Here is a 26,804-nt window from a genome sequence, read left to right on the forward strand (position 1 = left end):
TTACATGTAGCGGCTTCAGATAAAAGATGGCTTTTGAACACCAGCGTCCAGTCCAGTGCATCCCCGGGAAGTCGCCATCAGGTTTTAGGGGTTGTCTGCTCTATGATCTCCTTTTCGTTGCATACTGTATTTCTTTTTATGAGAGTAGCAACCATTTCACGTTCCTCTTGCGTTTCCTAGCAACCAGAGAGCAAATCTGCCTTTCTCACAGTTTCTATTGGCGATCAACAAGCTTCGAAAGCTTCACACAACAATAAGTAACTCAACCTTATGCAATATACTTGTTGTACGAATGATCACGTTGTCTGTTCTGTCCCGCACTGTATCGAAAAGAGCGCAACGCTCCAGCCTCAACTAATTCACAAGCCCGCGCACACATGCGCGAACCAATCCAATATATGACCGCGGGTCGTACAGATCCGTTTGTCGTTGCTCCGTCCGTCCGTCGTTATTGAGCATTCTTGCCCTGCACAGGAATCACAAATTAACCGTACAGCAAGCAACCGGCGGCTGGTGGTGGACCACACTGTAACAGCCGTTCATTAGTGCGCCAGCGTGGCATGACTCAGGCCCTTTTGCCATACCAACAACCTACCAAAGGCAGCTACAGCAACAACAAAAACACAAGAGACCATAATGGAGGTTTATCGTGAAATTACAATTTTAGAATAATTCAATGAATTGAACCAATCGATTGAAATTAGTTTCTGTTTCCCTCCACGACTTGGCGTTTTTGGCGTAAAACGCGCGTATCGTCTCATCCCCCTCTGTGGTTCCCATGTCGTTTGGTGGCATCTGACCAATTTCTCTAAACAATTTCACAACATTCGTCCTAGCAGCAGTGCTGCTCGCTGGGAAGTTTAGGCAACTCGCGGAAGTGGCGCGGTTTGGCCACGCCATGGTTCGTAGCTGTGCTCCGTAGCGAATGCGAGTGTCATGGGCCAGCTGCAAGAATTGAGTGATTTTCGATCGATTGAACGATGGCGAGCCCCGATCGAATGGTAGGAAAACGCTACCTCCCCAGTGGTAGTGCGGAAGTGCCACCGTGTCTGATTCACTGCTCCATTCCATTTCATCAGGCTGCGATCACGCCGCAACAGGCCGCAGCAGCAGCAGCACCGATCACCACTCTCCTTTCTTCCTTTCTTTAACAAACGCGCTACTGGTTACTGGACGGCGAGGTAAAACATCAAATTCCTCGAATCCGGGCATGATTGAACAGCAAAAAACCAACCCGTCGACTTCTTCTCTCCTTTCGTTCTCTAATGCCGAAATTTGTGTGTGCTTTTTTTTGGCATTCAAACATAATTCTGTTTTGATCATCACTCCCGACGACGACGTGCGAGAGAGAGAGACGAGATCAATCGCCTAAACCAGACACTCACGCACACAGACATAGCTGGGACACAAAGCAAAATTCCTCATATTAGCTATTATGAAGCCCGGACACGTTTTTTTTTTCCCTTTCCCGGGCCTGTTGTCCACCTAGCACGTAGGGAGTAAAGGGGCAAGAAATCGAAAACTAGCCCCGAAACGACTCGCTCAAATGCGCAAGGGAGCGTTTTTGAGCGCAGACTGGCCGAGAGATGAGGCAAGATGAGGCACCAGAAAATGCGGTGGCTACCGAAAATTGCTGAATCAAAGCACATGTACTACAGCTATTGCTGGCCCCTTCACCCATCCGTACTGAATTCTTCCCTCAAGTCAAGTAGTTCTGAAGTTCTGAAGTGGAGACACAGAACGGCATCCACCGACCGGACAGAAAACCAAAAAAAAGAAACCCAAATCGACTGCTGCGTGTGTGTGTGTGTGCTGTTTCGGTGATGAGTTCAACATTTGCGCCCAGAATTCGATTATACAATTATATATAATTTCACATAAATAAGTACTTTTGGGGGGCTTTGGTCTGCTTGTGTTGGGCTGTTCAAAGATGTTAATTGGGATTAGGTTTCAAATCTTCATCATCATCATCATACGCACAACGAGCTGAACGAGCGTTGAAAAGCTCGAGCCCACAGGCGGCGGCGGCAGCGGCAACAGAGAGAAGTCTGGTCTGTCTGTATTGTGGAAATCGAAAATGACCATACAACCGATAGGCGGCCGCACCGGGCGCTTGGGAAGGTGGCAGAGCTGGCTGGCTGGCTGCTTGCTCATTTAATGCTTCGTGATGATCGTTGGTGGCAGAACGCTACCGGACTGGCCAATTGATTGATTTATTAGAATAAGTCATCGGTAGTAATTTCTGTTTGCTTCCCACCGCAGCCCCTTTCCCCCGCCGACTTCCTTTTCCTGCGCTAATCGGTATTGAGCTTTTTATCTTCCTTCTCTTTTTAGTTTGCTTTGAAATGGGTCCAATTTTGATGCTTTTCCGGTTGCGATAAAAGAAAACGCGTGGTCAACTTGCGTTAATTCAGCTGTGCTTGAATGGGGAGTGCATGGCTGTGCAGTGCAGTGCAGTGAACGATTTCGAGGGACGTTACATGTCATACCGCGCGGTTTCTCATGGTTCTCGCTCGACACAGCCGGTTTAAGAGAATCACTTTGAGATAAGATAAATTTGACAACAAACACTAAAGCTCTTTAGCTCACTCGGGGCAGGAGACAGGTAGAGGTCCCTCGGCTAGAGGGACAGGTTTCGGAAGGACAAGAAAAAGAAAAAAAAACGCGCTGGCCAGTTAGAAAGGGCTTCATTGAACGTCATTGAAGAGGGTTCGGCACCGGTCAGCAAGGTGTGTGCGTGTGTGTGTGTCTACCTGCGCAAAGGAAAAAGGATGTGATTCTTTCCATGTGCATCGATGTTGTTTTGCTGCACACCACCAGCATCGGAGGAGGAGGACGGTGAGAGAAAACCAGATAATTTAGCAAAAGTAAAAAGTCACCGAAAAAAAACACCCTCAGACACACACACACACAAGCTCACGCAACGCGATTCTGTCGGGCGTACTCCAAACCAAAGCCTCTCGCCTCTCTCTCTCTCTCTCTCTCTCTCTCTTTCTTCTTTCGTGTCTTACGAATTTTAATTGAAAGCAACAATTAAGCGAAAAACAAAATCCTCAAGCATAAAAGCAACAAACAAGCCCACAAGCAGCACAGCAGCATTTGCCACCGTGTTGCCCGTTTTGCTTGCTACCGGTTATCGGTATTTAGTCGGGCTGTTCCGTGTCCACCTTCCTTGCGCCCTTTTGTGGGGGGCTCCTGTAATTGTTGCAGAAAGGGACACAGCAGCAGCAGCAGCAGCAGCCCTTACACCACCACCATCACCGTGTACAGTCGGGGGGGGGGGGGGGGGGGTTTCGGGCGCGGCGAGAAAATGCCTACACTGGGAGGGAAACTGGTTCGAGATGGCTCGAAAAACGGGTCGTCGTCGTCGTCGTCGGGTTTGTCATAGCCTCCTCTCCTTTTCGATGTTGCCGAACGAAAGCGGACCAAAACCGTGCGATCGATATAGAAAAAAAGCACACACACACACACACGTGCCACCACACCACTACAATCCACGTCGTTTCTTTAGACAATTTTTAAAAATGATTCTGCTTATACACATGCACACACACATACACACACACACCAGGATGTTACGCCAGGCCAGGCCAGGAATATCGGCCACGTCCGCTCAGGAACCAAAAAAAAAAAACAACAGGGAAACATTGCAAACACTTAAACTCGGGCGGAAGAGGAGACAGCGACGGTTCTGCGCAAGCGCGCATGGAGCGAAGCGCGTGAAATGGACGGGATAACAGTGGGGACGACGACGACAACGACGACGACGACGACGGCGAGCATGATCATCACGTTTTACATCTTTCTTCTCTCGGGCTTCTTCCGTCCGACTGCATGCATGCATGCTCGCCGCGCAGGAGGAGACACGATCGTAGGATGTCCGTGTTGCGTGTTCAAACATACGCCAGTACACACAAAAAGGATGCGCGATCGCCACATTCTTTGGGCCACTGCTGCGGCTGCCGCTCCACCCCTGTCCCCGCGTTACCTTCTATGGCGCAGTGTGTTCTCTCCCTTCCCCCCGATTGCAGCAACAGCAAGGCGCGCTCGACTTGAATATTTATCGAGTCTGCGCACTGCATTCGCGCGGGCCGCCGCCGCCGCCGCGGCTTGCATTTGTTATTTTCATTTTTACTTCATTCATTTAATTCGTTCCACAGGCACACACACACACACTTGAGCAACTTATTAAACTTATCACTTTACTAAGAAATTCTTGCAAACCCTAAAATCGTTTTCTTCCGAAAGCATCCATATAACTCTTCGTTACGCACGGAATCAAATGTGGCTAAAATACGATCACAACCAGCGAACCAAAGAAACAATTTCATTCTAGCTTTTGCGGCGATGGGAAATAATTTACCTGTAAGGATTTTTTTGGCTTAGAAGAAGATTCTTTCCCGCACACACGCACTTGTTTCATGCACGTGCTGTACACTTGTGGTTCGGTGCGCGGTTGCGCCTTTGTCTGCGTATCCGCTTTTCGTGGGACTGGTGGGTAGCCCGCGCCGGCCGCTTCGACGATCCTTGTTTTGCCCCGTGAACGACGAAAATCGTGAAAATATTTTACCAAATTCCAGGGGATTGTAATTCTCTCTCTTCGTCACTTGCTTTATTGCCCCTTTTTTTGGGCTTCCCCTTTCTTTCTCTCGCTGCCCACACTCTGCTCGCGCACACACTTGCACACACACTCCAATTTGCTCGTACACATACAGCAGCGCAACGGCCAAGGAACACTACGGGTGTGGTGTTGTACCAGAGCCACCTTCGATGCACTGGGTGCTGTGTGCTTGTTTTGGCCCGGATTTTACGTACAATCTTCTTGCCGCACCCTAGCGCACAAACTGCAACAACCGGAAGCGCCAGCAGCACTTGTAACCCCCCGCACAGAACCGAGTTTCAATCACTCACTCACTCTATTTGGCAGTGTTAGAAGAATCACACCGACACACTTCACGCAACATCATGTTTGATCGCCTTCCCAGGGGCTCACAGCCTGCTCTTCTATCGCGTGCACTTTTATTCTGCGTCAAATACACTCTCTTCTCTCATCGAACGCAATTACACTGCTAAAAAGCGCACTTTTTTTGTGTGGGGCTCTTGGTTTAATCAAATTGAGCTTTTGTCAACGCCAAGACACGCTGCTTTTTTTTGTTGCTTTGCTGCTTGCCTCTCAGTCACTAAAGGTTGCTCAACATTGCCCGCAAAAAATCGTGCGCCCTCCTGCTCAAACGACCGTTGTGTTGCGCGAACGAGTTGGTACTGGTGGTGAGATGCGCTGCCCGATCGTACGAACCCGGAGGGATCTCGCGAGTTGCTACGCAACCACACTCACACATGCTCAATGAAAACAAAATTTACCATGGTGCCCCCTGTCGTTTGCTGTGGCCGTTTGGAAGCGGAGGCAGATTCAGGATTTCGTAAATGAGGTGAGGTATAAGCTAGAGAATGTCTAAACTAATGAGCATAAATGTAAAAAAGCACTTTTTGTTTGTAATTAAGTAATGATATTCTTCGGATGTGTAACGCACCCTCAACTGCACTTACAACGACAGCGAACCCTGCCTTTTTACTTCTCTGAGCACATGCACACACACCCACACACCACTCCATTGATTCTGCTTTCATAGTGGAATTTGAAAACATAAAAAATGGCAAAAAATCAGTTAAAGATCGATAAGTTAAATAATAACGTTTATTTGAACATTTTAGATTCAAATAACAGTGGTGTCAATATTAGTATAACTAAGTCTGGAACGGAACGCGATTTGTAGTTTGATTATTTTAATGCAAAGGTGTTAATACTTTTTGTTTGCGGGTGCAATCGGTGCTTTTCTTCTTATATAGACGATTTAAATAAGTCAGCCAGCATCTCCGGCTCGGTCAGATCTTTCTTATATCTTTGCATCATTTCCTGGATCTTGATGCGGCGTCGAACGTGTGGCGGTTGATAGCTGAAGAAAGGGAAAGAAGGATATTATTGAAGCACGAGTGAGGTTTATGTGATCGAAGAACTTACGAATCGTTATCCAAACGCTTTCGTTTCGCCATGTTACACGCGGTTTGGCGAATCAGTGATCCGATCACGCGCTTGTTCACTACCATTCCGTCTATTAGAGGGATGGCAAAGTTCATCCGGCCCACCGGTCCTTGCAGCTTCACACGCAACAGGCTCGAGGAAAGTGCGTGCAGATAGATGATGAAACATTCACTCGATGGAATCGACGCCACAGTCCCGTGCTGGGTGGAATAACCGGCCCGGGTGTAGGGCAGCAGTCCATCGATCGGGAACGTTAGATGATCCTCGTAGCTTTCCAGCCAAACGAGCAAAATCTTGGCCGAAGGTGCCGTGTACAGCGTGCTCGGTTTGGTTGCCCCCGTTCTGCGGCGCACCGGCGGAATCGGATCGGCCGATTTGCTCATCGAACCATAGCGGGCCGATTCACTGTCCAGCGAGTACTGGCGTGGCTGGTTGGTCGAAACAGAGGACGAGCGGGGCTGTATTTCGCTTACGCTACGCTCGTACGTCGTCGAGGCACAACCGCTTCCGTCGCCTGCGCCTGTATCTTCGCCGGTCGTTAGGTCCACCTTGTTGTTACGATTCGGCACCACGATTGCCATCTCGGAGGAAACATCGGCCCAGTAGAGCACCGTCTTTTCCCCATTCAGATTCCACTCTTCCGGCGAGCCGGTCTTTTGCTCGCCTTGCTGCGCACAGGGTTTATTGTCTCGCGGAATCTTCCAACTGGTGCCGATGAAACCGGTCCAGCCCGCGTGCTCTTGCACCGCCACTGGCCAGCCGATCGTGTACAGCATCCTCCAAAAATGCGGCTCAATCGAGGAGAGATTCTCCGGATCCATGTTGCCGATGATTTCCGCCTCCGTGCTTTGACCGGCCTTCACGTAGAACACGTGTATTGTGTCACAGGACCGGGGAGACATTTTATCCAACATTCTCAAATCCTGACAAAACTCTGGCTTGGATGTGTCCAGCGTCGTTAGCAGCGGTGCACTGCCGTCCAATTTTTGTCCACTAGCGTTGTTCTGGCCGATGGTAAGGAATCCAAAATGGGACAGAAACAGTCTCGCCGCTTGAAACTCGTGGCAGACGCTCGGTGGTGATGCTTCCTGTGCATGCCCCAGCCCATCGACGGAACACTCCGTTTCGGCCCAGGATAACTTTTCGTAGCCCACCTGTTGCTCCACTAGCCGGGCCAGCTGTTTGGTGGACTGGTTGCCAATCTTTTGCTCCGCTGAATCCAGTGTCGGAATGGAATAATCTACCACACACGGTGGTATACGGTCAACAGAGTCGGGAAAGTATTTGTACTCCATTTCCTGCCGCATCATAATGTCGTTCATGGGCACCGGTCTGCCCGGGTTGGGCGCATGATACTTTGTGCCCGATTTGCTTCTGGACAGATGACGCAATTGCATCGTCCAGGCGTGACGTCCGAATGGACCGCGAATGAGAACTGCAAGAAAAGACACAAAGATTGCATTCGTTAGCTCAAAGTAGCTCAAAAGTAGCTCAAAGCGGCACATTACCCCACAGCACTTACTTGTAACCGTTGGCTGAGGATCCTGATCGTTACCGAGCGGTTCCTCGAACAACGCGAGCACGGTCGAATTTTCCGTCACAAAATATTTAAACTTTTTGATCGCCTGCTCTTGGGGCAACTCTCCCACATACTCTCCCGATGTGTTGGAATGTTTGGCCAGAACTACCTCGTCCAACAACGACGATAGCGACTGCTTGCCACACTCGTTCGGGAAGTAATCAATTTGCTCCAGTATCATCGTCAGCATGTTTTCGGCCGCATCGCGCACACGCATACTGGCCGGCTTGAGCTCCTTTTCGTCCTTGTACTTGACCGGTTCGCCCGGTTTTCCGACACTTTTCGAGCCCGATATGCCAAGCTCCACGACTTCCAGCACGATCGTAAGACACTCCTTGTCCTGCAGCAGGTACGGATGGTTCATCAGCCAGGCGGAGGTGCACTGGAACGCTGCCACGATCGTGCTGTGAAGGTCCTTAATGTGCGCAGGCGGGGGTCTCGAGCATTGGTAGCAGATGTAATCGCAGATCCACTTTACAGCTCGTTTGCATTCCAGAACATCTGAGGAGATAGTTGGAGTTAGTGCTCATTAGTGTAAGGTACTAGTAGATTTGGGTATGGTGCTGCAATAAACGCACCAGAGTCTTTTACACGCATGCCTGCCAATCCCGTAAGCAGCTCCAGCGCTGCCAGCGATACGTTTAGGTCCGTTTTCCACGACGAAATCAGCCGATGACACACTAAGTAGGTCGCTCGCACAAACAACGCATGGGCGCTATCTGCGAGGGAAAGGGGAAAGGTATTATGATACAAATATTTGTGGCCAGTTTGGTAATCTACTTCGAGAGGTTAATGCGGGACACTCTATATAGGATTCTCACTAGCTACGGTTGTGTGCTGAGTCGCAACAAGTGCACTTTGAATAGGTGATCGATAGCAGCAAAGGTGTTACGAATACGAAAAGTTTAAAACAAAAGAAAACAGATTGTTGGGATAGTGTAGTATACCATAGCAAGAGGGGTGTATTGAGGGAACGGGAAAGGGAGAACAAGCAAAAGAAAAAACTAACTAATTACCATAAATTGCAGATGAACTCAATTCTAACTCATGAATAATGTCGGATGAGAAATCATCAAAAGCCGGCAAACTAGAAGGTTCATTGCTAAGTGTTGCGGTACTGTGTCCACCGATGCTGGAATTGGCGCTGTTCATGGAGTAGGCACTCTTCTCGGAGCAGGCTAGCGGTGAGGGGCGTGGTAAAGGTGCGGTGAATGATGCGATAAAATGGTGCGATGACAAATGTTTCGTTCGTTCGTTCGTTCGTTCGGTTGATCGTTCGCAAAAGGATATGTTTTTGCGAAAAGCAATAATATATCAGATCAGAAGTTGAGAGATCAGTCAAACGAAACATTGAAATCAGTATAAAAAAAAGAAAATACAAGAATTATATATAATCAAAGCGGCAAATGCTGCGGTGAAATTCGTCGAGCGGTGATATGAAAGAAGAGAAACAACACAGTCAATAGGGTTCGAAAACCGTCCCGCGGAACGCTTACCCGAGCTGAGCAGATTGGAGGTTTCGGCAGTCGGATGCAGTGAATGTAGCGCTTCCGCGGAACCATTCTCCGTCTCCTCAAACGTTACCGAGTCCTGGACGCACAGGTGCAATCCACCGAGCAGCATGTGCGTATTTTGAGGGTCCGTTTCCACTTGCAACGCATTCATGAGTATGTTGATAAGGCGTGGTTTGAGATGAAGGAACGTAATGCTTCTACAAAAGGAGTTATACATCAAATAAAATCGAAAATCGCTCCACCAGATCGATCACCGAACTGAACTCACCGATCGTTCGGTCCACCCATAATGTCGCGTATTGGGAGCGTCTGGAAGTGTAGCGGAAGGGCCAGCATGGAGAGCAGTATGTTGATCGCCGCCCGTCGCAGCTCGGTTTTGTTGATGAGCACGTTTTGCGACCGCATGCGCAGATCCTTCTCGGGCAAAATCAGCTCCAGCGCGCTAATGAACGACGGCAACAGCACCTGTATGCCTTCCAGGTCGATGCGAAACAGGTCGGACGAGTTGTACAGTATGCTGGCGAGCGTTTCCATACACTCCCGGCTATCGTTCGTCTTGAGCCCCTGGTGCAGTGCCATATAGAAGCGGGCCAGGTATACGGGCAGAATTTCTTCGCCCGTTTTCTTCGCACAGAAGATGCGGCACAGTGCGCCCAGGGCTTCCGCCTTGCCCGACTCATACTTGTCGATCGTAAGCCCGGGCGAAACGTCGTTCACCTCGGACAGGGAAGGTGGCTGCGATAAACTGCCCTTCCGATTGTCCATAATCATGGACGAAGGGCGCCGTTTTGCTTCGGCCGCTCGCTCTAAAAATGGTTCAAAATGGCATGAGTTCGACGATTTTAATGCAACAGCGAACAACTCTTACTTTTGGTGTTTTGCATCCACGTGTCACCGCCGATGTGCGCTGCATCGAACAGCCATTCGCCGAAGAGATGCAAGATGCTGTTACATCTGGGACGGTTTGCCGCTAAAGGATATCGGTTTTCCTGGCATAACGACAGCATCGCTGATGGAGAGAACGAAAAAAGCGGACGCGATTGTTGAGTCTGATAGTGGCCGGCCCCGGGGCAGCGTAACTTACACGAAAATCCCGTCGAAGGTAGAGAAGCCGATTGTGGTACATTGTTCGGGTGGCTAGATGACGTGCTGCGGCTGCTAGTAAGCCCACTGAACGATCCTTTCGTAAATCCTGTCAAACACATGGACCGAAAGGGGTAACATTAGTCGTTGCGAATGATTTGCAATAGGATAAGAATGAAAAATGTGTTTTCGAGACATTGAACAGTGCGATGAAACCGGTTACGCGAAAAATCGCTACTCTACAATGAGCATATGTTCGAACATGGAGCATAACGGCTATATGGCTGGTTAAACATGGTGCGCTACAGCAAATTATGATTGTACAACGAACGCTATCGAAATTGGGAATCGGGAAAATCGGTGAAAAATTAATAAATATTAGAAACTTTTGAACTCATAGCGTACAGAGCAGCCTAGAGATTAAACGACTACACAAACACAAGACACACACACATTCCGGGACGAAAACAAGCAAAACGAAATTCCACGCACCCTTCGCCTGCGCCATCGATATGACCGCATGTGCTGATGGTAGCGATGGGGCGACACTGAAGCTCTTCGCCAGCCGGCGCTGCAGCGGAGGAGTTGGAGAATTGGCCCCGCCGTTCGTGTCGGCGATCAGTAATGCCGCCTTGCTATTGCAAAATCCCAAACTTTCGGCTATTATTTTGCGCGCGATTGTGTGTGCATGTGTGTGTTTGGCAAGAATGCGTCGGATGATGAGCGTAGTTTGGCAGTTGGTAAGAATGAGTTAAATTTAGTTAGTACACACAGCCAACAGTTAACGAACGTGGTGAGGGTTTGTTTTGTTTTTGCTGACCTGCGGTTGATGTATCGTACGAAAAACCAAATCCCACATTGCCACCATTCGCAGCTCCGGCGCTTCCAGCACTCGAACTACTACTACTACAACCTATAATACTAACATTGTTTATGCAACCGCTACCTCCACCGCTAGAGACTACACCCGGTGCCGATCCCGTCGGACCGGTGCCAGCGGCGGCGTTGCTGCCCACTACGCCCAGTGCGGCTCCGAGACCAAGTCCCCCGAGCCCTCCACTGGCACGCAGTACGCTCGATTTGATCTCGCCTCCGGAGTGTCTAAAGCTAATGACGGATCCACTACTCGAATGCATTCCACCACCAACACCACCACCACCGTTTGCATTGTTTGTGAATGTAAGCTGACTGATGCTCTCGAGGAGATTGCTCTCGTCCATTCTATACTGCGCTATGCCTTATGAAAATGGACAGAATTGTCACGTGAAACAATCAAAGGTCGGAACGGAACGCTGCAACAGCACCTACCAAGGAAAGCGTCAACCAGTCCGGCAATTCCCTTCATGGTTTTGAGGAAAATTTGCGGCAGACTCAGCAAACAGGGATGATGCTGCGGTTCGATACCGTCCGCGTTCAGTAGCACCGCCTGGATGAATTGGGGTGTGCGGCTGATCACCTGCGGACAGCACAGATCCGTTGGCGCACCGAGGATCTTCAGGAAGCGTATCCAAGCTTGGGCAATTCCATCGTTGGTCATACCGTCCGGTACAAGATGTGCGTCCTCATCGGCTACAACGAAAACAAGCAGCGTTCAGTGGTCAGGTGGTATTAGAACATCCCTTAAGGCATGACTTACCGATTTTCATTTCCGGAAAAGCTGGCCCGTACGTAAACTCGAGCAGTTTCGCCGTTAGCACCAGATTTACTCGATTCCACTGCTCCACCAGCGCGATGCGGTGACGCCAGGCGGCGCATGATTCCTGAAACGTTTTCCACAACGATGGCGATGGGAAGCATCTGCTGCACGCCAGCAGCCACACCTCGAACAGCACGCTCAGCACACGCTCGCAAAGCTGATCGCCTACGTCGTCCTTCACGATCGGTGGAGCGAGCAGAATCTCGTTGATGGCCAGCAGGAACAGCAGCAATGCTTCCCACGTTTCTACCGTCAGAATTTGCGAGTTTTGGGCCGTGTCTTGTAGCGTGCGTAGTACACGATGGCAAAGCACCGCCTGCCGATTGATCGTATCCGTACCTGCAAAAGGGTAGCGCAAAGGGGGTCGGTTAGTAAAGCACATTCCGCCCGGGGAAGCAAGCAGCAAAAGAATAACAAAGTAGAAAAGCGGTCACCTAGTTCCTCTTCGTAAATGAAAGGCCAGACTTGAAACGAAGAAAGATTGGAAAATCAGTGCATGGAGTTAGTTAGTGCCAATTTGAGTGCGGATAGATAGGGCTACAGGAATCACACGTGTGCACACACATAAGACAAATTATGTAAAAAAGTGGTTAAATCGGTGCAAACTATACACCGTTGCATACACACGCACACGTAGACAAACGCACACAATGAAACACGTGTGAGAATGCATGCATTGTTGTTGTTGATGTTGGTGCATTCGAACACTGGCCCCCCAAGTGGGGCCACACACTCTTTCAATCCGTACCTTCTCCAGGGCGGGGCACAAAGAGATTGTACAAATGTTTGATTATTTTCCGAACGTAAGTGTTCGGATCGTCGATTATTGGCCGGGGCACACTGAGCTTGGTCTGGGGCAGCACGGCACTGATCCACTCGCAGTAGATGTTCACACCGTCCTTAATGATGTCGTGCTCCGACAGCGGCAGCGACAACCCATGACAAATTACATCCATGCACCATTGCACCTGTGTGAAATAGAATGTGGGGTGAGTGGTGAGTGAAGAAACCCCCTTCTACTCTTTAATGCTCTAGCGGGATACGCACCTCCTGGTCGGTGTGAAGATTGCTCGGTTCTGCATTGTTGGTGATGCCCAAGGTGCTGGCTAGCTGCTTGATCACAACAGCTGCTACATCACGGCCCCCGACCGTGCTGAACTTGCCGAGCACGCTCTGCGTCTGGGCGTTGTTGATGTTTTCCGCAATTACCGGATAGAGTGAGGCCCACTCGGAATACATTATAACTCAATTAAATTGCCATTTACCACGGGATCCGTAATCGGGCAAAGGTGCGAAACACAACAACACAAACTGAGATTTGCTTTCGTCAGCGAAAGATGTTGCTTTGTTTTGACAGGCAGGTGGCATATGTATGCAGGGATCGTCAACGCGCGGTGAAAGCGGGTGCGCGATATTATTGCGATGTTTTTAGGAGCTTTTTTTAAATGGGTTCGATGTTTTTCCTCTGTGGAATTGCACGTGGGGGGTTGTTGTGAATAAAACGTGATTTTTTTTTTATTTTGGGAGGATCGACCGGATTTATAATAGTTTTTGAGCTATTTTCGTCATACATAGCTTAAAAGGTTAAAAAACATATAAATATAATGTGAAACATTAAAATGAACGCTGATCATACAAAAGATTAAGTCCTGGATGGGTCACGAAACACGTGTTTCGAAATCTAAACAAGCAGTACGAAAGATAATAGGATTACGCTTATCAACATGATGTACACTGGCCTGTTGAGGTGATAGATAGCAAGAGTGTGTCATCATGAATCCATTCAGCTCGAAACACGGCGACAGCCATTCCAGTTATCCCTTTGTTCGGTGTTGAAACTCACACTTTCATCAGTTATCATACTACACTAACATGTAATTGCATCATGTAAAACATACCACAGCTCATTTCGTTTTTTTCTTCCGTCCGGCACTACTATTACTGCTAAACGTAGTCTTTTTGAGAAACGAATGAACCTAGTAAAGCTTTCATATTATTGGTTACAGCTGGATCGGGTGTGATCATCAGTGGGGTGGTCGTTATACTGCTGCTACTACACTGCTTGCTAACAACTAGGACAAAATTAAATATACTTTACGTAGAAAAACAAATTCACTAGCATAATAAACGCAATACAAGATACAATTACGGGGCCACCGGTTGCCTGCGCGCACACACACACACACCCAAGTGGTGCTTTTCCGGCTGTTCGCTCCAAGCAAAGGGCGCAAAGCGGCGTTCTAGTTATGTGAGTAACTAATGGTGTGTTTGCATATTGCGTTACTAGTCGTCCTTCTTATCCGTGGCCGTCTTATTAGCTCCCTTGCGCTTGGGGGAAGACTTTTTGTTCTTCCTTTTCTTTGCATTGGGCGAGGCAGGTTGACTACCAACAGTTTCTTCCGGCTGTTCGTCGCCACTGCTGGCGATCGGCTCCGGCAAAGCGGTCGGTGATGTCGTTCCTTCATCCTTGGACTGCAGCATTTCGGCCGAGAATCCAAACTCATTCACACGCTTCGAATCAACCTTGTAGATCCAGCGTTGGTAAAGGAAGATGAAAAACACGATATCTACCAAGAGAGAAAAGGGATTACGTTTTACCGTGAAATGGAATAATGGAAGGTTTGTTTCGCATTTGCCAAGTCTTCTTACCGTCACGGAAGCAGCCGATTCGGTACATCATCGGCATTTTGATGACGAACGCAAAAATGTCATCGATGAAGGTGTTGAGGAATTTGTAGGTCAACATTCGCCACGGCAGATGTGCGACCGACTTTAGCTTGTAGTTGATAAACAGCTGCGGGGTCATCATGATAAAGCCAAACGTGAGCAGGTATCCGTACAGCATGTTCAGCACAAACGAATACCATCCCTTATGCTCCTGATACAGGACGCTGTACACGCTGTACGCCACCAGCAGCGGGAAACACACCCATCCGAGATACTTAAATGCCAGATTATCGTAATGCCTCGTGCTCGACTCAACGTACGATCCCTTGTCGGTGAAGGTGATGCGCGGGAGAAAGCCGAGCACACGGTTCTCCTTGGTAACGTTTATATTGACCACCTTCTGGATTTTCCACACCTCAATGCCGAGCCCCATGAAGCAGCTGATCTTAATCATAAAGTTGGTCTCATTGTCCAGCACGTACAGCAGCACGATCAGCGATTGGAAGACGCCGAAGAACACCGAGCGAACGGAAAGGCCCTCCAGCGACTTGCGGTTGTTCCAGAACTGGATGTCGTTCTTAAATGCCAGCAGCTCGAACACACTGTGCAGAAGCGTCACCACGATCGTGACGCCCAGAAGGTACGGGTTCGTGTCGAGCAGCGCTTCCTTCAGCGAGTCCTGGTCCTCGTCCGTCTCGGAGCCGCCCGACAGCGCCTCCGTGAACATGTTGTTGGCCCATTTGTTGCGCATCGCTTGGGCGGCGTACAGCTGCCACTTGAAGAGCGATAGCGGCTGGTAGGACAGGTTCAGGTCCAGCACCGGTGTGGTGCGATTAATCGGCTGATAGTCCCGCATCATGTTCCAGTAGTCGTTGTAGAACACGATCGGCAGGTAGGTCTGTCCGCCTGGGAGAAATTTGATGTACTCATCCAGCGGCGGCGGCACCGTACCCTTCACCCAGTTCGTTTGATCCGTCACCAGGTTGATGGTCAGGTTCGGATGCCAGTGGGCCAGGATTTTATCGTCCACCAGTGCATCTTCTAACTCTTTTTCGAACTTTTCCTTCTCGCCCGCCAGCAAGTTGTGCGTTTTGGTGCGCTTTATCCGCTTGTATTTGCTCAGCATTGCTCTCGCGTGGCCCATGTTTTTGCCGGCAAAATCTTCCCCGGCTGACGGATTCGGACTGAGGCCCGTCTTCGTGACGTAGGTATGCAGGTATATCGATCCATTGTTCATCAGCTGCTCGGAAGCTTTGATTTGAGTATTGAGTGTAAATATGCCGTCACCATCGCGGCCTCCGTACCAATCGCCGTAAATTAGCCCTTCCTGTAGCCAAACTAAGCTACTTGGATTGTTAAAGTCCACGTCGTACTGATCTTCGGAGATGTACACGTGCAAATCGAAAACGGTCCCATTCTCGAACAGATTCCAGGCGTTTATCTTCGACTTGCCCGCGGCGGCCTGCTGGTTCACCCCGGCGTCTGGGGCGGGACGGCGGAAGAATGATGATATGAAATAAATAATCAATGCACGAATGATCAGCGACTTGGTGATGGCGAAGAACGATTCAGCGCGCGACGGTTGCTGCTGTTGCAGCTGTGCTCCGGGCTGTCCTTGAACGGCGACACCCTGATGCAGGGAGAAAGGGGGGAGGAGTGAAATTTTCATCCAATATTCTTAGCTTAATAATTACACCAACTTACATCAGCATCAGCCTGGTCGGTAGGTGCGAGAGGCTCGCTTTCTGCCGTAGAGTTGCCATTATCGTCGTTCGGCATTCTGTGTGGTTGTTTCACTTATCACTTTACTAGTCCTTAATTAGTTGCAAGAAAACGATTCACTGTGACAACAGTTCGCTCATTACGCGGCCAATTGGTTCTGGCCACTTGTTGTCGAGCACGAGTCTCGGAAGAAAATCACGGGCAAACTATCGGAGCCAGCTTCCGATATAAAAATATAAAAAAAGCCCTTAATTGAAGTTCGCTCGTGACCCGCTAGGGAAAAAAATAGCACAACTGTCATGTTGACATTGTAGTGACGTGGTGATATGCTGGAGAAGGAGAAGGTTGCCTCATGTTCGTTAGCTGACGCACACCATATTTCATAGAAATGTATGGAAATTATTCAGGAGAATTGCTTCCAACTAACCAGCACATTATTAAAGATAGAGAGCAAGCATATCGGTTATTTTATTTGAGTCGCATCAGAAGTTCACAGAGTTTTTAATTGAGGACTCCTTTTGTGCGGACAGTTACCATTGCAATTTTCTGCAGAATTATATTTATTGTTATCAATTCACCATTAGTGGAATCGTTTTTTTAATAATCCATAAAAAATATTAAATCAATGATTAAAACTTAATTTATATTTCAGAAGCACAGTTAATTGTCAAACTCGTTTTTGCGTTGGCACGTGTAGTGTCAATAGTTGCACATGATCTGACCTGGTGTTTTGGTGTTTGTCGTTGTCAAAACTTCCTGTCGTTTTTCTTTTCCTGTCAAAGTGTACCAGCGAACAGACACGTTGGGTGAGTTTGCGTCGATTTTAGCGTAATTCAATGGAATAAATGATTTTAAAGTTGCATGCACTTGTCTCGAATTGTGCTAAACGTGAAATTACATCGTGATAGTGGTTTTTGTGATTTACAAACCCCCCATATCCGTTGTATTTCGTGCGACAGCGAGGCACAAGCTCTGGTGTGAACATAACCTCGAATGTCAAACTAAAGTTGTTCGTTCTCCTCCTCTTGTTGGGTTTACAGAAACATGCAGATTTTCGTGAAAACACTCACCGGCAAGACCATCACACTTGAGGTCGAGCCTTCGGACACGATCGAGAATGTGAAGGCAAAGATCCAGGACAAGGAAGGCATTCCCCCAGATCAGCAGCGTCTGATCTTCGCCGGCAAGCAGTTGGAGGATGGTCGCACTCTCTCCGACTACAACATTCAGAAGGAATCGACCCTTCATCTGGTGCTGCGACTCCGTGGTGGTAAGTATTTGCACACGAGATTGCTGCTGGGCACGGAAATGGCACGCTCTAAACTGCTAAACTGCTGTTTCTCTTCTCGTTCAGGTATCATTGAGCCGTCTCTGCGTATCTTGGCTCAAAAGTACAACTGCGACAAGATGATTTGCCGCAAGTGCTACGCACGCCTGCACCCGAGAGCGACCAACTGCCGCAAGAAGAAGTGTGGCCACACCAACAACCTGCGCCCGAAGAAGAAGCTGAAGTAGACGGTTACATGCATACAACGCGATTGTGCTTGTTTCCTTCATTACTCTAGCGGAGTGAAGCGTTGTGGAACTATGTACATGTTTGGACCATCAGTGGAAAGGAATAAAAACACCGAGAGGTTCAAAACGTAACGTCGTGTAATGATGATGATGTTGTGTTCTGTGCGGTAGATTTACCGGACCGCTGGATGGCAGAAATGTGCTCCAAGATCATCTGTAACAAATGCCCAACGATATGATGACAATCTGAAGAATCATTAATCACTCTTTATGGTCGAATTGGAAGCAGGAGAAATATTGTTCTGACAGGTGGCTCTTTTTGCAGTAAAGAATGCACCACTCGTCCCAGGCATACAACCACCCGATTGGGTCCGCACCAGCTGCGTAGGGATTAGGCTATATTGACGAAAATCAACAAAAGGCATCGGGCGTTACGGGTCCCATATCTTGCACGGCACCAAAACCGGTTCAGCGCCCCGTTTGAGTGGCCGCATAACATCAAGTGAGTGCTTCAAGAAACGAGTTATCATTCTGTTCTGGGTAAATCGGATGCTGCGCGAGTAAGAAGCATAACTAGAAATGGGCTATTAATTTAAAAGCAGCTCACATTAACGGGAATGTCCACTTTACCATGCGCGGTGCATCTTTCTGTAACGACAGAGTAGTGTTTTGTTTAAATCGCTCATTCCTTAGCAGGCAATGTAATTGTAGCAAGATGCTGGATTCAAATGTTGCTGGAAATGGGAAGCAATAGCCTTCTCTTTCTACAGCGCGGCGAGAGCGAGAGAGAAAGAGATGATTTGTGTTGTTCATTCCTTCATTCCAGTCCGTGGTTCTGGTTTGACTTCAACGTTCCCTGTGCAGTTTGTGCAGGGTTCGTGATCGAGATCAGTCAGCGATTGGCGTTGAGACAGCAATCGTCCAAATTCTTCCCTTCCTGCGAGAAGTGGTTGTGAGTTAAGAAACCTGTACCAAAAACCATCAAAGCTTCATAATACACTTGAGCACATTTTTGTAGCAGTTAGGGCTGGTAATGTTACTTCAAAATATCATGCGCCGCGGGGTACACTCGTGTTTTCCGCACAGCAGTGTGTTTTAGCCAAAGCAGAACGAAACGTTTGTTTGTGTGGGTTTGCAAAGGTGCGCATCATGTTGCTTGGTTGAACGAGCAACATAACAACGAGCAGCAGCATAGCATTCTCAAGCAGAGCATGGTAGTATGTATGGTTGTGGTGGCGATGTTTGGCTTCATTCTCGCTCTCGCCGTTTCTCACCGTTGCTCATCAGCAGCTCCCGCGCGGGGTTCTTCTTTTTTCGGTTGTTCGCAACAGCTCAACATACCGAGAGAGAGAGGAGAATGGGCAAAGAAGCCGTCGTTTGTGAGAAAGAGCGTTTGTGTAGGGCCACACAAAAAATCGATACTAGCGTATGCCCATTGCTCTTCTGCTGACTCCACGCATCACACATTTTTCAGAAGATCTTCGAAGTAGGCTGAGCACGGTATGCTTAGAGCTCCGCGGTGCTAGGGATCTGGTAGTTTTCATCAACCGTGGTGTGCTGCCTGACCTGTAAGTGCTTTGTTCAAGTGCCTGCGTGTGTGTGCGTGTGTGTGTTGGTGTATTCTGGGAAAAGAATTCACATTTTCACGGCAATCGTTCGTTTCGTAGAGTGGCCGTTTTTTCGGGGAAGCAGAAATGTTACAAGTTTTGCTGCATGTAAAATACAGCACCACTCCCGGAGCAATGGATTGTGAAAACGAGATGGCAGGAGCAATGGATAGAGAGAGAGAGAGCAGGAGTGAATGAGAGAGCACGATAAAGCGAGAAGGAAGATGCGTGTGTATGTATGCGCTGGGAACTGGCCTGGCTTCTGCGGGTCAAACGGCGGTGTGGGCTGTGTGTTATATTCTGACTGTGGAAACGCTGGAAAAGCTCGCCATTCGGTGTGTGTCTGTGTGTTGAGATTTTAGCACTGGTTTGCGGTCACCCGAAACCTGATTGAGTGCGGAGAAAAATAAGGTGTGACGCGATCGCCTGCCCTTACTCACGGAGGGAGGGGAAAGGATGTGATAGGCGGCGGCGGCGGTGGCGGCACACACACGGTGGCCAAAAAGTGGAAATTCCTATTCTTGTTGCGTCGTTTTTTTCTCATTCTTTTTGGCGTGCAATTTCGTTGCAGGTGTAATTGATCCGACAAAGGATTACTATTGTGCTCACAGCGCAGTGTGCGGCGTGAATTCGTGAAAAGGCACGGCGATTTTTATCCGCGGTAATCTGTTATCTGCATTCCATTTTTACCACGTGTTTGTGTGTGTGATTCGAGAAAAAAGGAGAAAAACAGAGGAAATCATCAGTGAGCGTGTGTGTGAGCGTGTGTGTATGTGTGAGTGGTATTATGCAAATGTTGGCGTGTGGAAAAGGTGTGTAGCACTTTCCGTTAAATGTCAAAGGTGGCGCTTGTAAAACTAGGTGAAAATCGCATAAAGAAAGGATCAAATTTTATCGAGCGCACCTGAGTGGAAGAGGAAGAGTAGTTGCTTGCCTTGAAGCATTGCATTGTTCGGGTGTGACGTACTGAAAAAACGTATCGTGACACACTCACACGCACGCACGCACGTGTACCTGTGCCGTTAGAAGCTGGGGAATTTTCATCTCCATCCAACCCCCCGCGTACCGAGTGTGTGACAGCAAGTAATCGCAGCATACCGCAGAATGGATTATTGATTGAAGCTCGCTACAGCAAGAACACGTTCATATCGCGGTAAGTAAGCCCGAATTTAACCATCATTATGCTGCTGGTGCACCGTGCTTCGGTATGCGCAAACGGAGATCCTTCTCTCCCCCGGGCACCGTGGTGGAAAAGGGGTGGAGAGGGTCACCGAAAATAATGGTCCCCGTATTTTGGGGCTGTGGTTACTTTGGCGCGGTTACGGTTACGCTGCAGCAAAAATACGCAGCCAGCAGTCATCCTAGGCCTACTATGGTACGGGCCCCGGCTGCTGCTGTTTGAGGTCACATGTTGTTCGAGATGGCAGGATGTTGTTAGTGCATGTTTTATGGCTTCCTGCGAATAGTGGCAGTGTATGTGGCTCTCAGTTTACAACAGCAGTGGCGCTTTCCACGCGCAGCCCCATCGTGCAGTTGTCCAGAGGAGAAGCTTAGAAGAAAACAAAAAAAAGTAGGCTAACCCAAACCCCCCTTTTTTGGGGGATGTCTTTCTTTTCGCCCTATTCAAAAAGGGCTGCCCTTCTGGTCGGCCGCCACCCCCCTTTGCTGCGGTTGGTGATGGCAAATTTCCTGTTTTCGGGGTTTTGCGTATTTTTCCCCTTCAATGGATTGCACCTCGTGGAACACCACCCCACCCCGCAAGCAAGTGCAGTTGGCGTTAACTTGCCACTATGTGCTGCTCTTCTTCTTGCCCATTACACGTATCGAAACCTGGAACCGTTGTGTCAAAGCAATGCGCTGCGTAGACAGGGGCTGGAATGTTTCACCCTGCTGCGCACCAGATGGTTGGAAGGGGAAGGGGGGGAAAGTCGCACTTTGAGAACGCACGGGCTCATAGGGCCGAAATAAAGAAGGAAGCGAACGACAAAAAAATAAAGACAGGTCACAACTCCTCTGGGTGTAGTACGGGAAGACGTCGTAGCGGCAAAGAACGAAGCACAAAGGGAAGAACGGTGGGAAAGGGAGAAGAATGCAGGCGGGAAAGAAGAAAGCAAAAGGCCAACAAAAGGTAGAGAGCGAGGAGAAAGAGAGAGAGAGAGAGACCCAAGATGGGCCGGATGGGAAATGTTGGCGTTTTCGTTTTGCTCCTTTTTTCGTCCGATGCGCCCGTTTACCATCTTGGTTGGTTCTTCCGAGGGTTGCGTCGCTCGAAAGGGGGCGCACTTTGTGTTGCGTCTTGTGTGGCACGGCGGGTTGCGGCGGGGCGCATAGTGGTGATGAGTGTTTTAAGGCAGGCGGGGATTGTGTGATTGGCTTTCCTTCGGATGTCGATGGCGATGTGATGATGGCGATGTGAGGACGGGGATGGTGTGTATGTTTTGAATGAATTTGGTTGGTTTCTTTCGCGCCTCTTCTTTCATCCTCTTCTTCTCCGTCCAAAGGCGGTGGGAAATTACGGTGGAAAAAGATGGGAAAAAGAAAAGAATGATGAAAGTATCGATGAGTTATTTAAGAAAAAAAGTCAGAAATAAGAGCCCAAAAGCAGCTTGCAGGGGACAGCGGGAGGGAGGGACTGATTTTGATTCGAGCTGACTTCCGCCTGATCACACGCAATCCGATCCGGGACGACAGGAAGCTGTGTGGTATAAAACTGCAGCAAATTGTATGGCAGAGAGTGAGAGAGAGAGCGAGAGGATGTGGTTTGGAACGCAGTAGGCTGAAACCTGCTCATCACTTTCCACTTCTCTGCTGTGTATTGTTTGCATTTTCGATATTTAGCATAATTAACAGTACACCAATTATCGGTGAAAAATGCTCATAAAGCATGTAGTGAGGAGGTTTGCAAGAAGGTGCCTTATTCTTGAAAGGGAAACGTGCGATAATTTGAAGAATCGAATCGTGCAGCAATAATCGGGGAATCATCAGGTTCGATCATCAAATGCAAAGGAAGTATAACATTTGAAGCTTCCTACCGCGATCACATTGACCTCATCACCCGTCAGCATATAGGGTGGGGCGGCCAACGCCGATGTCGATCGACGGAATGGTACAGCAAGTAGCAAAAGAGCACTCAAAATGTATGATTGTAATTTGCTCCTGCCTGCCTCGCCGGAAGATGTAATTATTGCTATTATTTGCTGAATTCTTGTGCTGTGTTCTGCTTGCGCAGGAAAAAGCATTTGTGAACGATTTACATCCATTGCAGCAGAGGCTGGGCTGCCCACGATGGGAAGGAAGGGGCGCCTACACGGATACGACCACCCCGAGGTCACATAGCGCCATACCACCGGGGTTGTCGGGTGTCAAAGCGCGACAACGAGCACAGCCCTCTCATAGCTCGTTTGTTTTGGAATCAAAGCAATCAAAACAGCGTAGGTGGCGTGACATTGAGTTCAAGCCGACTTCTTCTTGAATAAATTTTTGGCCCGAAACCGTACCCCACCACTACCCCGTCCCCTCCCGTTGTAATATGTAACGATGGCGACTTTATTTATGAACACCAAAGTGTGAACCATCATCATCGGTTTTTGATGGTGGAGAAGCATAAAAAATAGATCACTCTTGACTGACTCGACTGGACGGACGACAGGCGTGCGAAGTTTACACGCCGTTTTGTTGGTGTGTGAGACGATAGACAAGCAAATTGTGTGTGTGTGTATGTATGTGGGTGGAATCTGTGTGACAAACTTGTCGTGAGGAGATAATATGGGACCAACTCCCGGAGGCTTCTGTCAAGACGACGACGTGCACTGGCAAACCCTTGATATTTTTCATACGATTTTGGCGAGGGAGTAGAAGCTAGAGCCTCGCAGTTCTCAGAGATTCTCGGGGCCAGAGGTGAGCGTCAAGTCGGTCGTAGCGCGCATGAGCGGTGCTTAAATTTTTGCTGGTGGTCTTGTGCTGGAAATTCTCGTGCACACAGGGACAGAGGCACAAATTGACCAAGGCAAATAGAGAGAGAGAGAGAGAAAAAGAGAGGCAAAAAATAGATAGTTTTATGAATATTTCATAGATGCAAGCATATGCATTTCTTTTATCGGGAAGTTTTGAAAGAATATTCCATGAAGAGCGATACGTTATTTTCACGCTTTCTTCGTGGTGTCTAAACATTTCCTTTAGCTCAGTAACTGCTCAATGTATCTCTGTATCTCCCAGCACGGAATCAGGAATGCTCTGGAGTAGAAGGCTGAGCATATCCGGGGAGCAAATCCGGAAGAATATATGGATCATGAGCCAAAGAGATGGAAAGAGAAAGAGCGAGAGCACGGTCCCAATAGTGTGGAGAGAGTATAAGGGAGAGAGGATGTGAAAATGAGAGACCATGGCAAAAGTTTGAGCTAGAGTTTTTCTCGAGTTCCACCCAGGCAGGCAAACATCATCGTATATCGTGTATCGCACGCAGCTCCAGGACGAATTTTCCTCGAAAAGTGGGATTTAGGCTGGAAAATCTGCTTTCTCGTCAAATATATACGTCCTTCCCAGCTGATGCAGTTGTGGAGTTTTGGCTGTACACTAGCGTCGTCAGGTAAATCACGTGCACTACCTGGGGAGCCGTGGGAAAAGCTTCAATTGCTGCAGCACAGTGAGCTCCAGCAATTCCAGGACTCCTTCTTTGCCTGGATGGCATGATGTCCTGTCCCTCCTATGCGTAATGGCAGAGGTGTGTGATATTGTCACCATCGTGTGTGAGTGAGTGTGTCTACGTGCGTTTGCGTGTGTGTGTGTCCGTGGTTGACGTGGAAAAGTAGGCTTTATAATTTCCCTGGATTAACTCCTCGCACATTATGTGTTACACAGTGCAAAAATTAACACACCCCTGCTGGGTGGGGAGGAGGGGTAGGCACTGGTAAGCGCACTGACATGACCCTCTGCCTGCCATGGCCCACTTCTCGTCTAGGCCGAAATTCCAACGCTCTGAAACACACGTTGCGTACTATTGTAGAGCTTGTGGCAGCTTGTGGAGTTTGTGTGTGTGTGTGTGTGTGTGTGGGCACGGCAACGGGAGGTGTTAGAGTGTTTCCCCACATACGCTGCCTTCATCAGGACAGGACAGAAACATCTGCATTAAGGGATAATAGTTGAGCAAATCTTGAAGTAGGCGGCGCACGGGCTGTGAGGCGCACGGGAGAAGAAGGAAGGATATGTGTGTAACTTTAACTGAAAGTAAAGTATAAGAATGTTTTCAACCAGCCCCACACACAATTGGTTTGGAAGGACGAGCCAAGGTAAATTGCCGTTTCAAGGGTAATCCGCAGTGTGAGTGTGTGTGGTATAAAGCGTGTACGTGGAATGCTGTATGATTTGAATTTGATTACGTTGGCCACACCCGCCCCGCGTACTTGGTGATAAAGTGGTATCGTTGTGCAAAATCTGTATTGATCCATGTTGGTGGTGTTGGTGCTCGGGCAAATATTGCTACAAATGCTGGTTCACGTCGGGAAATGCTGAATGAATGCTCTAGGATTTTATATGGCAATCGCTCGCAGAAGGAAATGTTTTATATTTTTTTGGTTTTTAGGAAAATGTACTAGAGATTCAAACATATTTGAACTTTTTAAATGAATTTATATTTTTGAGGAATCGCTGGTAATATAAGCTATATTCTATTGAGCATTTTATCCTCTCCGTTTGCAGGTAATACCAGCGCCATGAAAACGGTACGTTAGCAGTGACTATGGGAGCAGAGGCATGGGCATGTGCGTGGACCCTGGGGTTTTCCGGTGGTGTCAGGCATTAAGCCGGTCGCGATCGTATGCCACTAAAACCACACCCAAAACGAGCCCCCGGCAAGCCTTAGCGAGTCCTGGCCGATGCTGCTCTGCACGGGCAAACGACCGCAATACCGATGCAAGCCGTAGCGCAATAACAAGCGGAACACATTCTAAAGTGAAAACAGTTAGCAATTATACTAGCAGCAGCAGCAGCACTAACGACGCTGGTCACGTTCACGAGGACAACCCACTGCTGACTGGCCAGTACAGTGCCCGAGTGCGGCGGAGAACGGCGACAGACTCTAATGGTGGACGCACTACTACTAGTGATAAGTCGTTGAATCGGTTGATTTCATTTCTATTGCTCGCCCTGTGCTTCACGTTGGGCTGCTGTACAATTAATCCCCGTAAGTACTGGATTTCCTAATGATGATGCTGATCCTGTGTGTGATCATTGCTCCCTTCTGGCCATCATTACATAATAATGCTTCACGCGTTTCTTCGCTCTCACACAGCCCAAGATGCAGTGCACATCACGGCGATCCTCGGCGAAAGTGTCGTCTTCAACTGTCACGTCGATTTCCCTGGCGAGCATCCCGTTCCCTATGTGTTGCAATGGGAAAAGAAGGTGAGCGAAAAAGTACGTCATCAAGCGATCCCGGAACTGCTAATCAAGTTTTTTAATCACACAAAGAGCGAAAGCGGCAAAGTATTGAACATATATCCTTCGAAACCCCCGCAATAGTCTAAGTATTACATACACTTTGTTCTCAATGTTCAAGTTGTCAATCTTACCATTTTATAATTACCATCTTTCTCTGCCCCGCGTCAGTGCGCTCTGCGGCATAAGTTTGCATTTGCTATTAACATTAAAACACTTAGGTTAAGATCCCCGAGGTTAAGCGTTTTTCGTTATTTTATTAAACACATTAAACACAACAAAATGATCACCAAGTGCTTAGTGCTACTGGCTTACGAGTTTGCGAAAAAGAGTATTTTGAGTTAAAATGTGCATGAGTATACCCCAAATTCGCGAATCGTTTCATTTTCTACATCATTGTTTTCTTTTGTACACATGTGTGCATGCATGCATTTGGGTTTGACGGGAAACTTTATATTTAGATAAAGCTTAGGTACGATCGAGATAGGAGCGCCAAAAGGAGTAACAGATTGACATCATTTTTCGTTTATTAGGTGGCAAACGGTTGGGTTTAGTTGTTATTAAAGCATGCTAATCTTTGTTTATGGATGCCTTTCGTATCATTGATTGTAAACGGCTAACTGACAGTCGAACACTCTTTGAACTGGTAGCGGCTCGAGGATCATCCCGCATTTCTGTTGAACTTGCATGAACACACTTTCATAATTAACTGGATAACAGTACATTATCAAACACCTATCTATCTCTCTCTTATCGATAAGAGCAATAATGTATGCTGTAGCAAAAATGTTACCTTGCCCGCTGCCGGAAACTAATTCGTTCCTCTCTTTCGTCTGCTCCCTTTGCTCGGCACGCACGCGTCCCCAAGGGCCAGGAAATTCCCATTTTTATATGGTACGAAAGCTATCCTACCCACAGCGGAGAGGGATACGAGGGGCGCGTTTCTAGA

General features: G+C 48.3%; 4 protein-coding genes across 17 annotated transcripts in view; 2 read left to right on the forward strand and 2 right to left on the reverse strand.

Annotated features, from left to right (window-relative positions):
- Positions 1-5,666: 5,666 nt before the first annotated feature.
- Positions 5,667-13,298, reverse strand: LOC120954993 (ral GTPase-activating protein subunit beta). 7 transcript variants are annotated; one of them, XM_040375402.2, is made up of 16 exons: positions 12,960-13,295; positions 12,661-12,880; positions 12,347-12,376; positions 11,853-12,251; positions 11,525-11,785; positions 11,037-11,453; positions 10,709-10,876; positions 10,218-10,325; positions 10,002-10,142; positions 9,402-9,939; positions 9,116-9,330; positions 8,636-8,797; positions 8,198-8,338; positions 7,563-8,120; positions 6,020-7,475; positions 5,667-5,954 (listed from the first exon to the last, which is right to left on the reverse strand). In XM_040375402.2, the coding sequence occupies exons 1-16, from the start codon at positions 13,149-13,151 to the stop codon at positions 5,840-5,842; spliced, it is 5,121 nt and encodes a 1,706-aa protein (XP_040231336.2). In that variant the 5' UTR covers positions 13,152-13,295; the 3' UTR covers positions 5,667-5,839. The 7 variants fall into 7 exon arrangements, with proteins under 7 accessions (XP_040231336.2, XP_040231337.2, XP_049465449.1 ...); XM_040375403.2 differs by lacking the exon at positions 8,636-8,797 and having other exon boundaries at positions 12,960-13,298; XM_049609492.1 differs by lacking the exon at positions 12,347-12,376 and having other exon boundaries at positions 12,960-13,294.
- A 422-nt stretch (positions 13,299-13,720) lies between these two features.
- On the reverse strand, positions 13,721-16,581 carry LOC120954994 (cleft lip and palate transmembrane protein 1 homolog). The gene is made up of 3 exons (XM_040375407.2): positions 16,284-16,581; positions 14,562-16,209; positions 13,721-14,479 (listed from the first exon to the last, which is right to left on the reverse strand). Exons 1-3 carry the CDS (start codon positions 16,356-16,358, stop codon positions 14,196-14,198), a joined length of 2,007 nt encoding a protein of 668 aa, XP_040231341.2. The 5' UTR covers positions 16,359-16,581; the 3' UTR covers positions 13,721-14,195.
- A 413-nt stretch (positions 16,582-16,994) lies between these two features.
- Positions 16,995-17,948, forward strand: LOC120958529 (ubiquitin-60S ribosomal protein L40). Its single transcript, XM_040381399.2, has 3 exons — positions 16,995-17,107; positions 17,342-17,571; positions 17,656-17,948. The coding sequence occupies exons 2-3, from the start codon at positions 17,346-17,348 to the stop codon at positions 17,814-17,816; spliced, it is 387 nt and encodes a 128-aa protein (XP_040237333.1). The 5' UTR covers positions 16,995-17,107; positions 17,342-17,345; the 3' UTR covers positions 17,817-17,948.
- An 800-nt stretch (positions 17,949-18,748) lies between these two features.
- LOC120956357 (protein turtle) overlaps positions 18,749-26,804 on the forward strand; it is a 16,143-nt gene continuing 8,087 nt past the window's right edge. For 2 of the 8 annotated variants that reach the window (XM_040377747.2, XM_040377753.2), the window contains exons 1-5: positions 19,260-19,384; positions 19,995-20,576; positions 25,118-25,601; positions 25,710-25,834; positions 26,724-26,804. The exon at positions 26,724-26,804 is cut by the window's right edge and continues 202 nt beyond it. In XM_040377747.2, coding sequence (XP_040233681.2) covers positions 25,172-25,601; positions 25,710-25,834; positions 26,724-26,804 — 636 coding nt within the window. In that variant the 5' untranslated portion in view covers positions 19,260-19,384; positions 19,995-20,576; positions 25,118-25,171. Of the gene's footprint in view, positions 18,769-18,873; positions 19,385-19,994; positions 20,577-23,871; positions 24,009-25,117; positions 25,602-25,709; positions 25,835-26,723 lie in introns of those variants that run through there. The other 6 variants (XM_040377749.2, XM_040377756.2, XM_049609495.1 and 3 more) reach the window with 6 other exon arrangements.

Source organism: Anopheles coluzzii, chromosome 3 (assembly GCF_943734685.1).
Source record: "Anopheles coluzzii chromosome 3, AcolN3, whole genome shotgun sequence".
NCBI lineage: Eukaryota > Metazoa > Arthropoda > Insecta > Diptera > Culicidae > Anopheles > Anopheles coluzzii.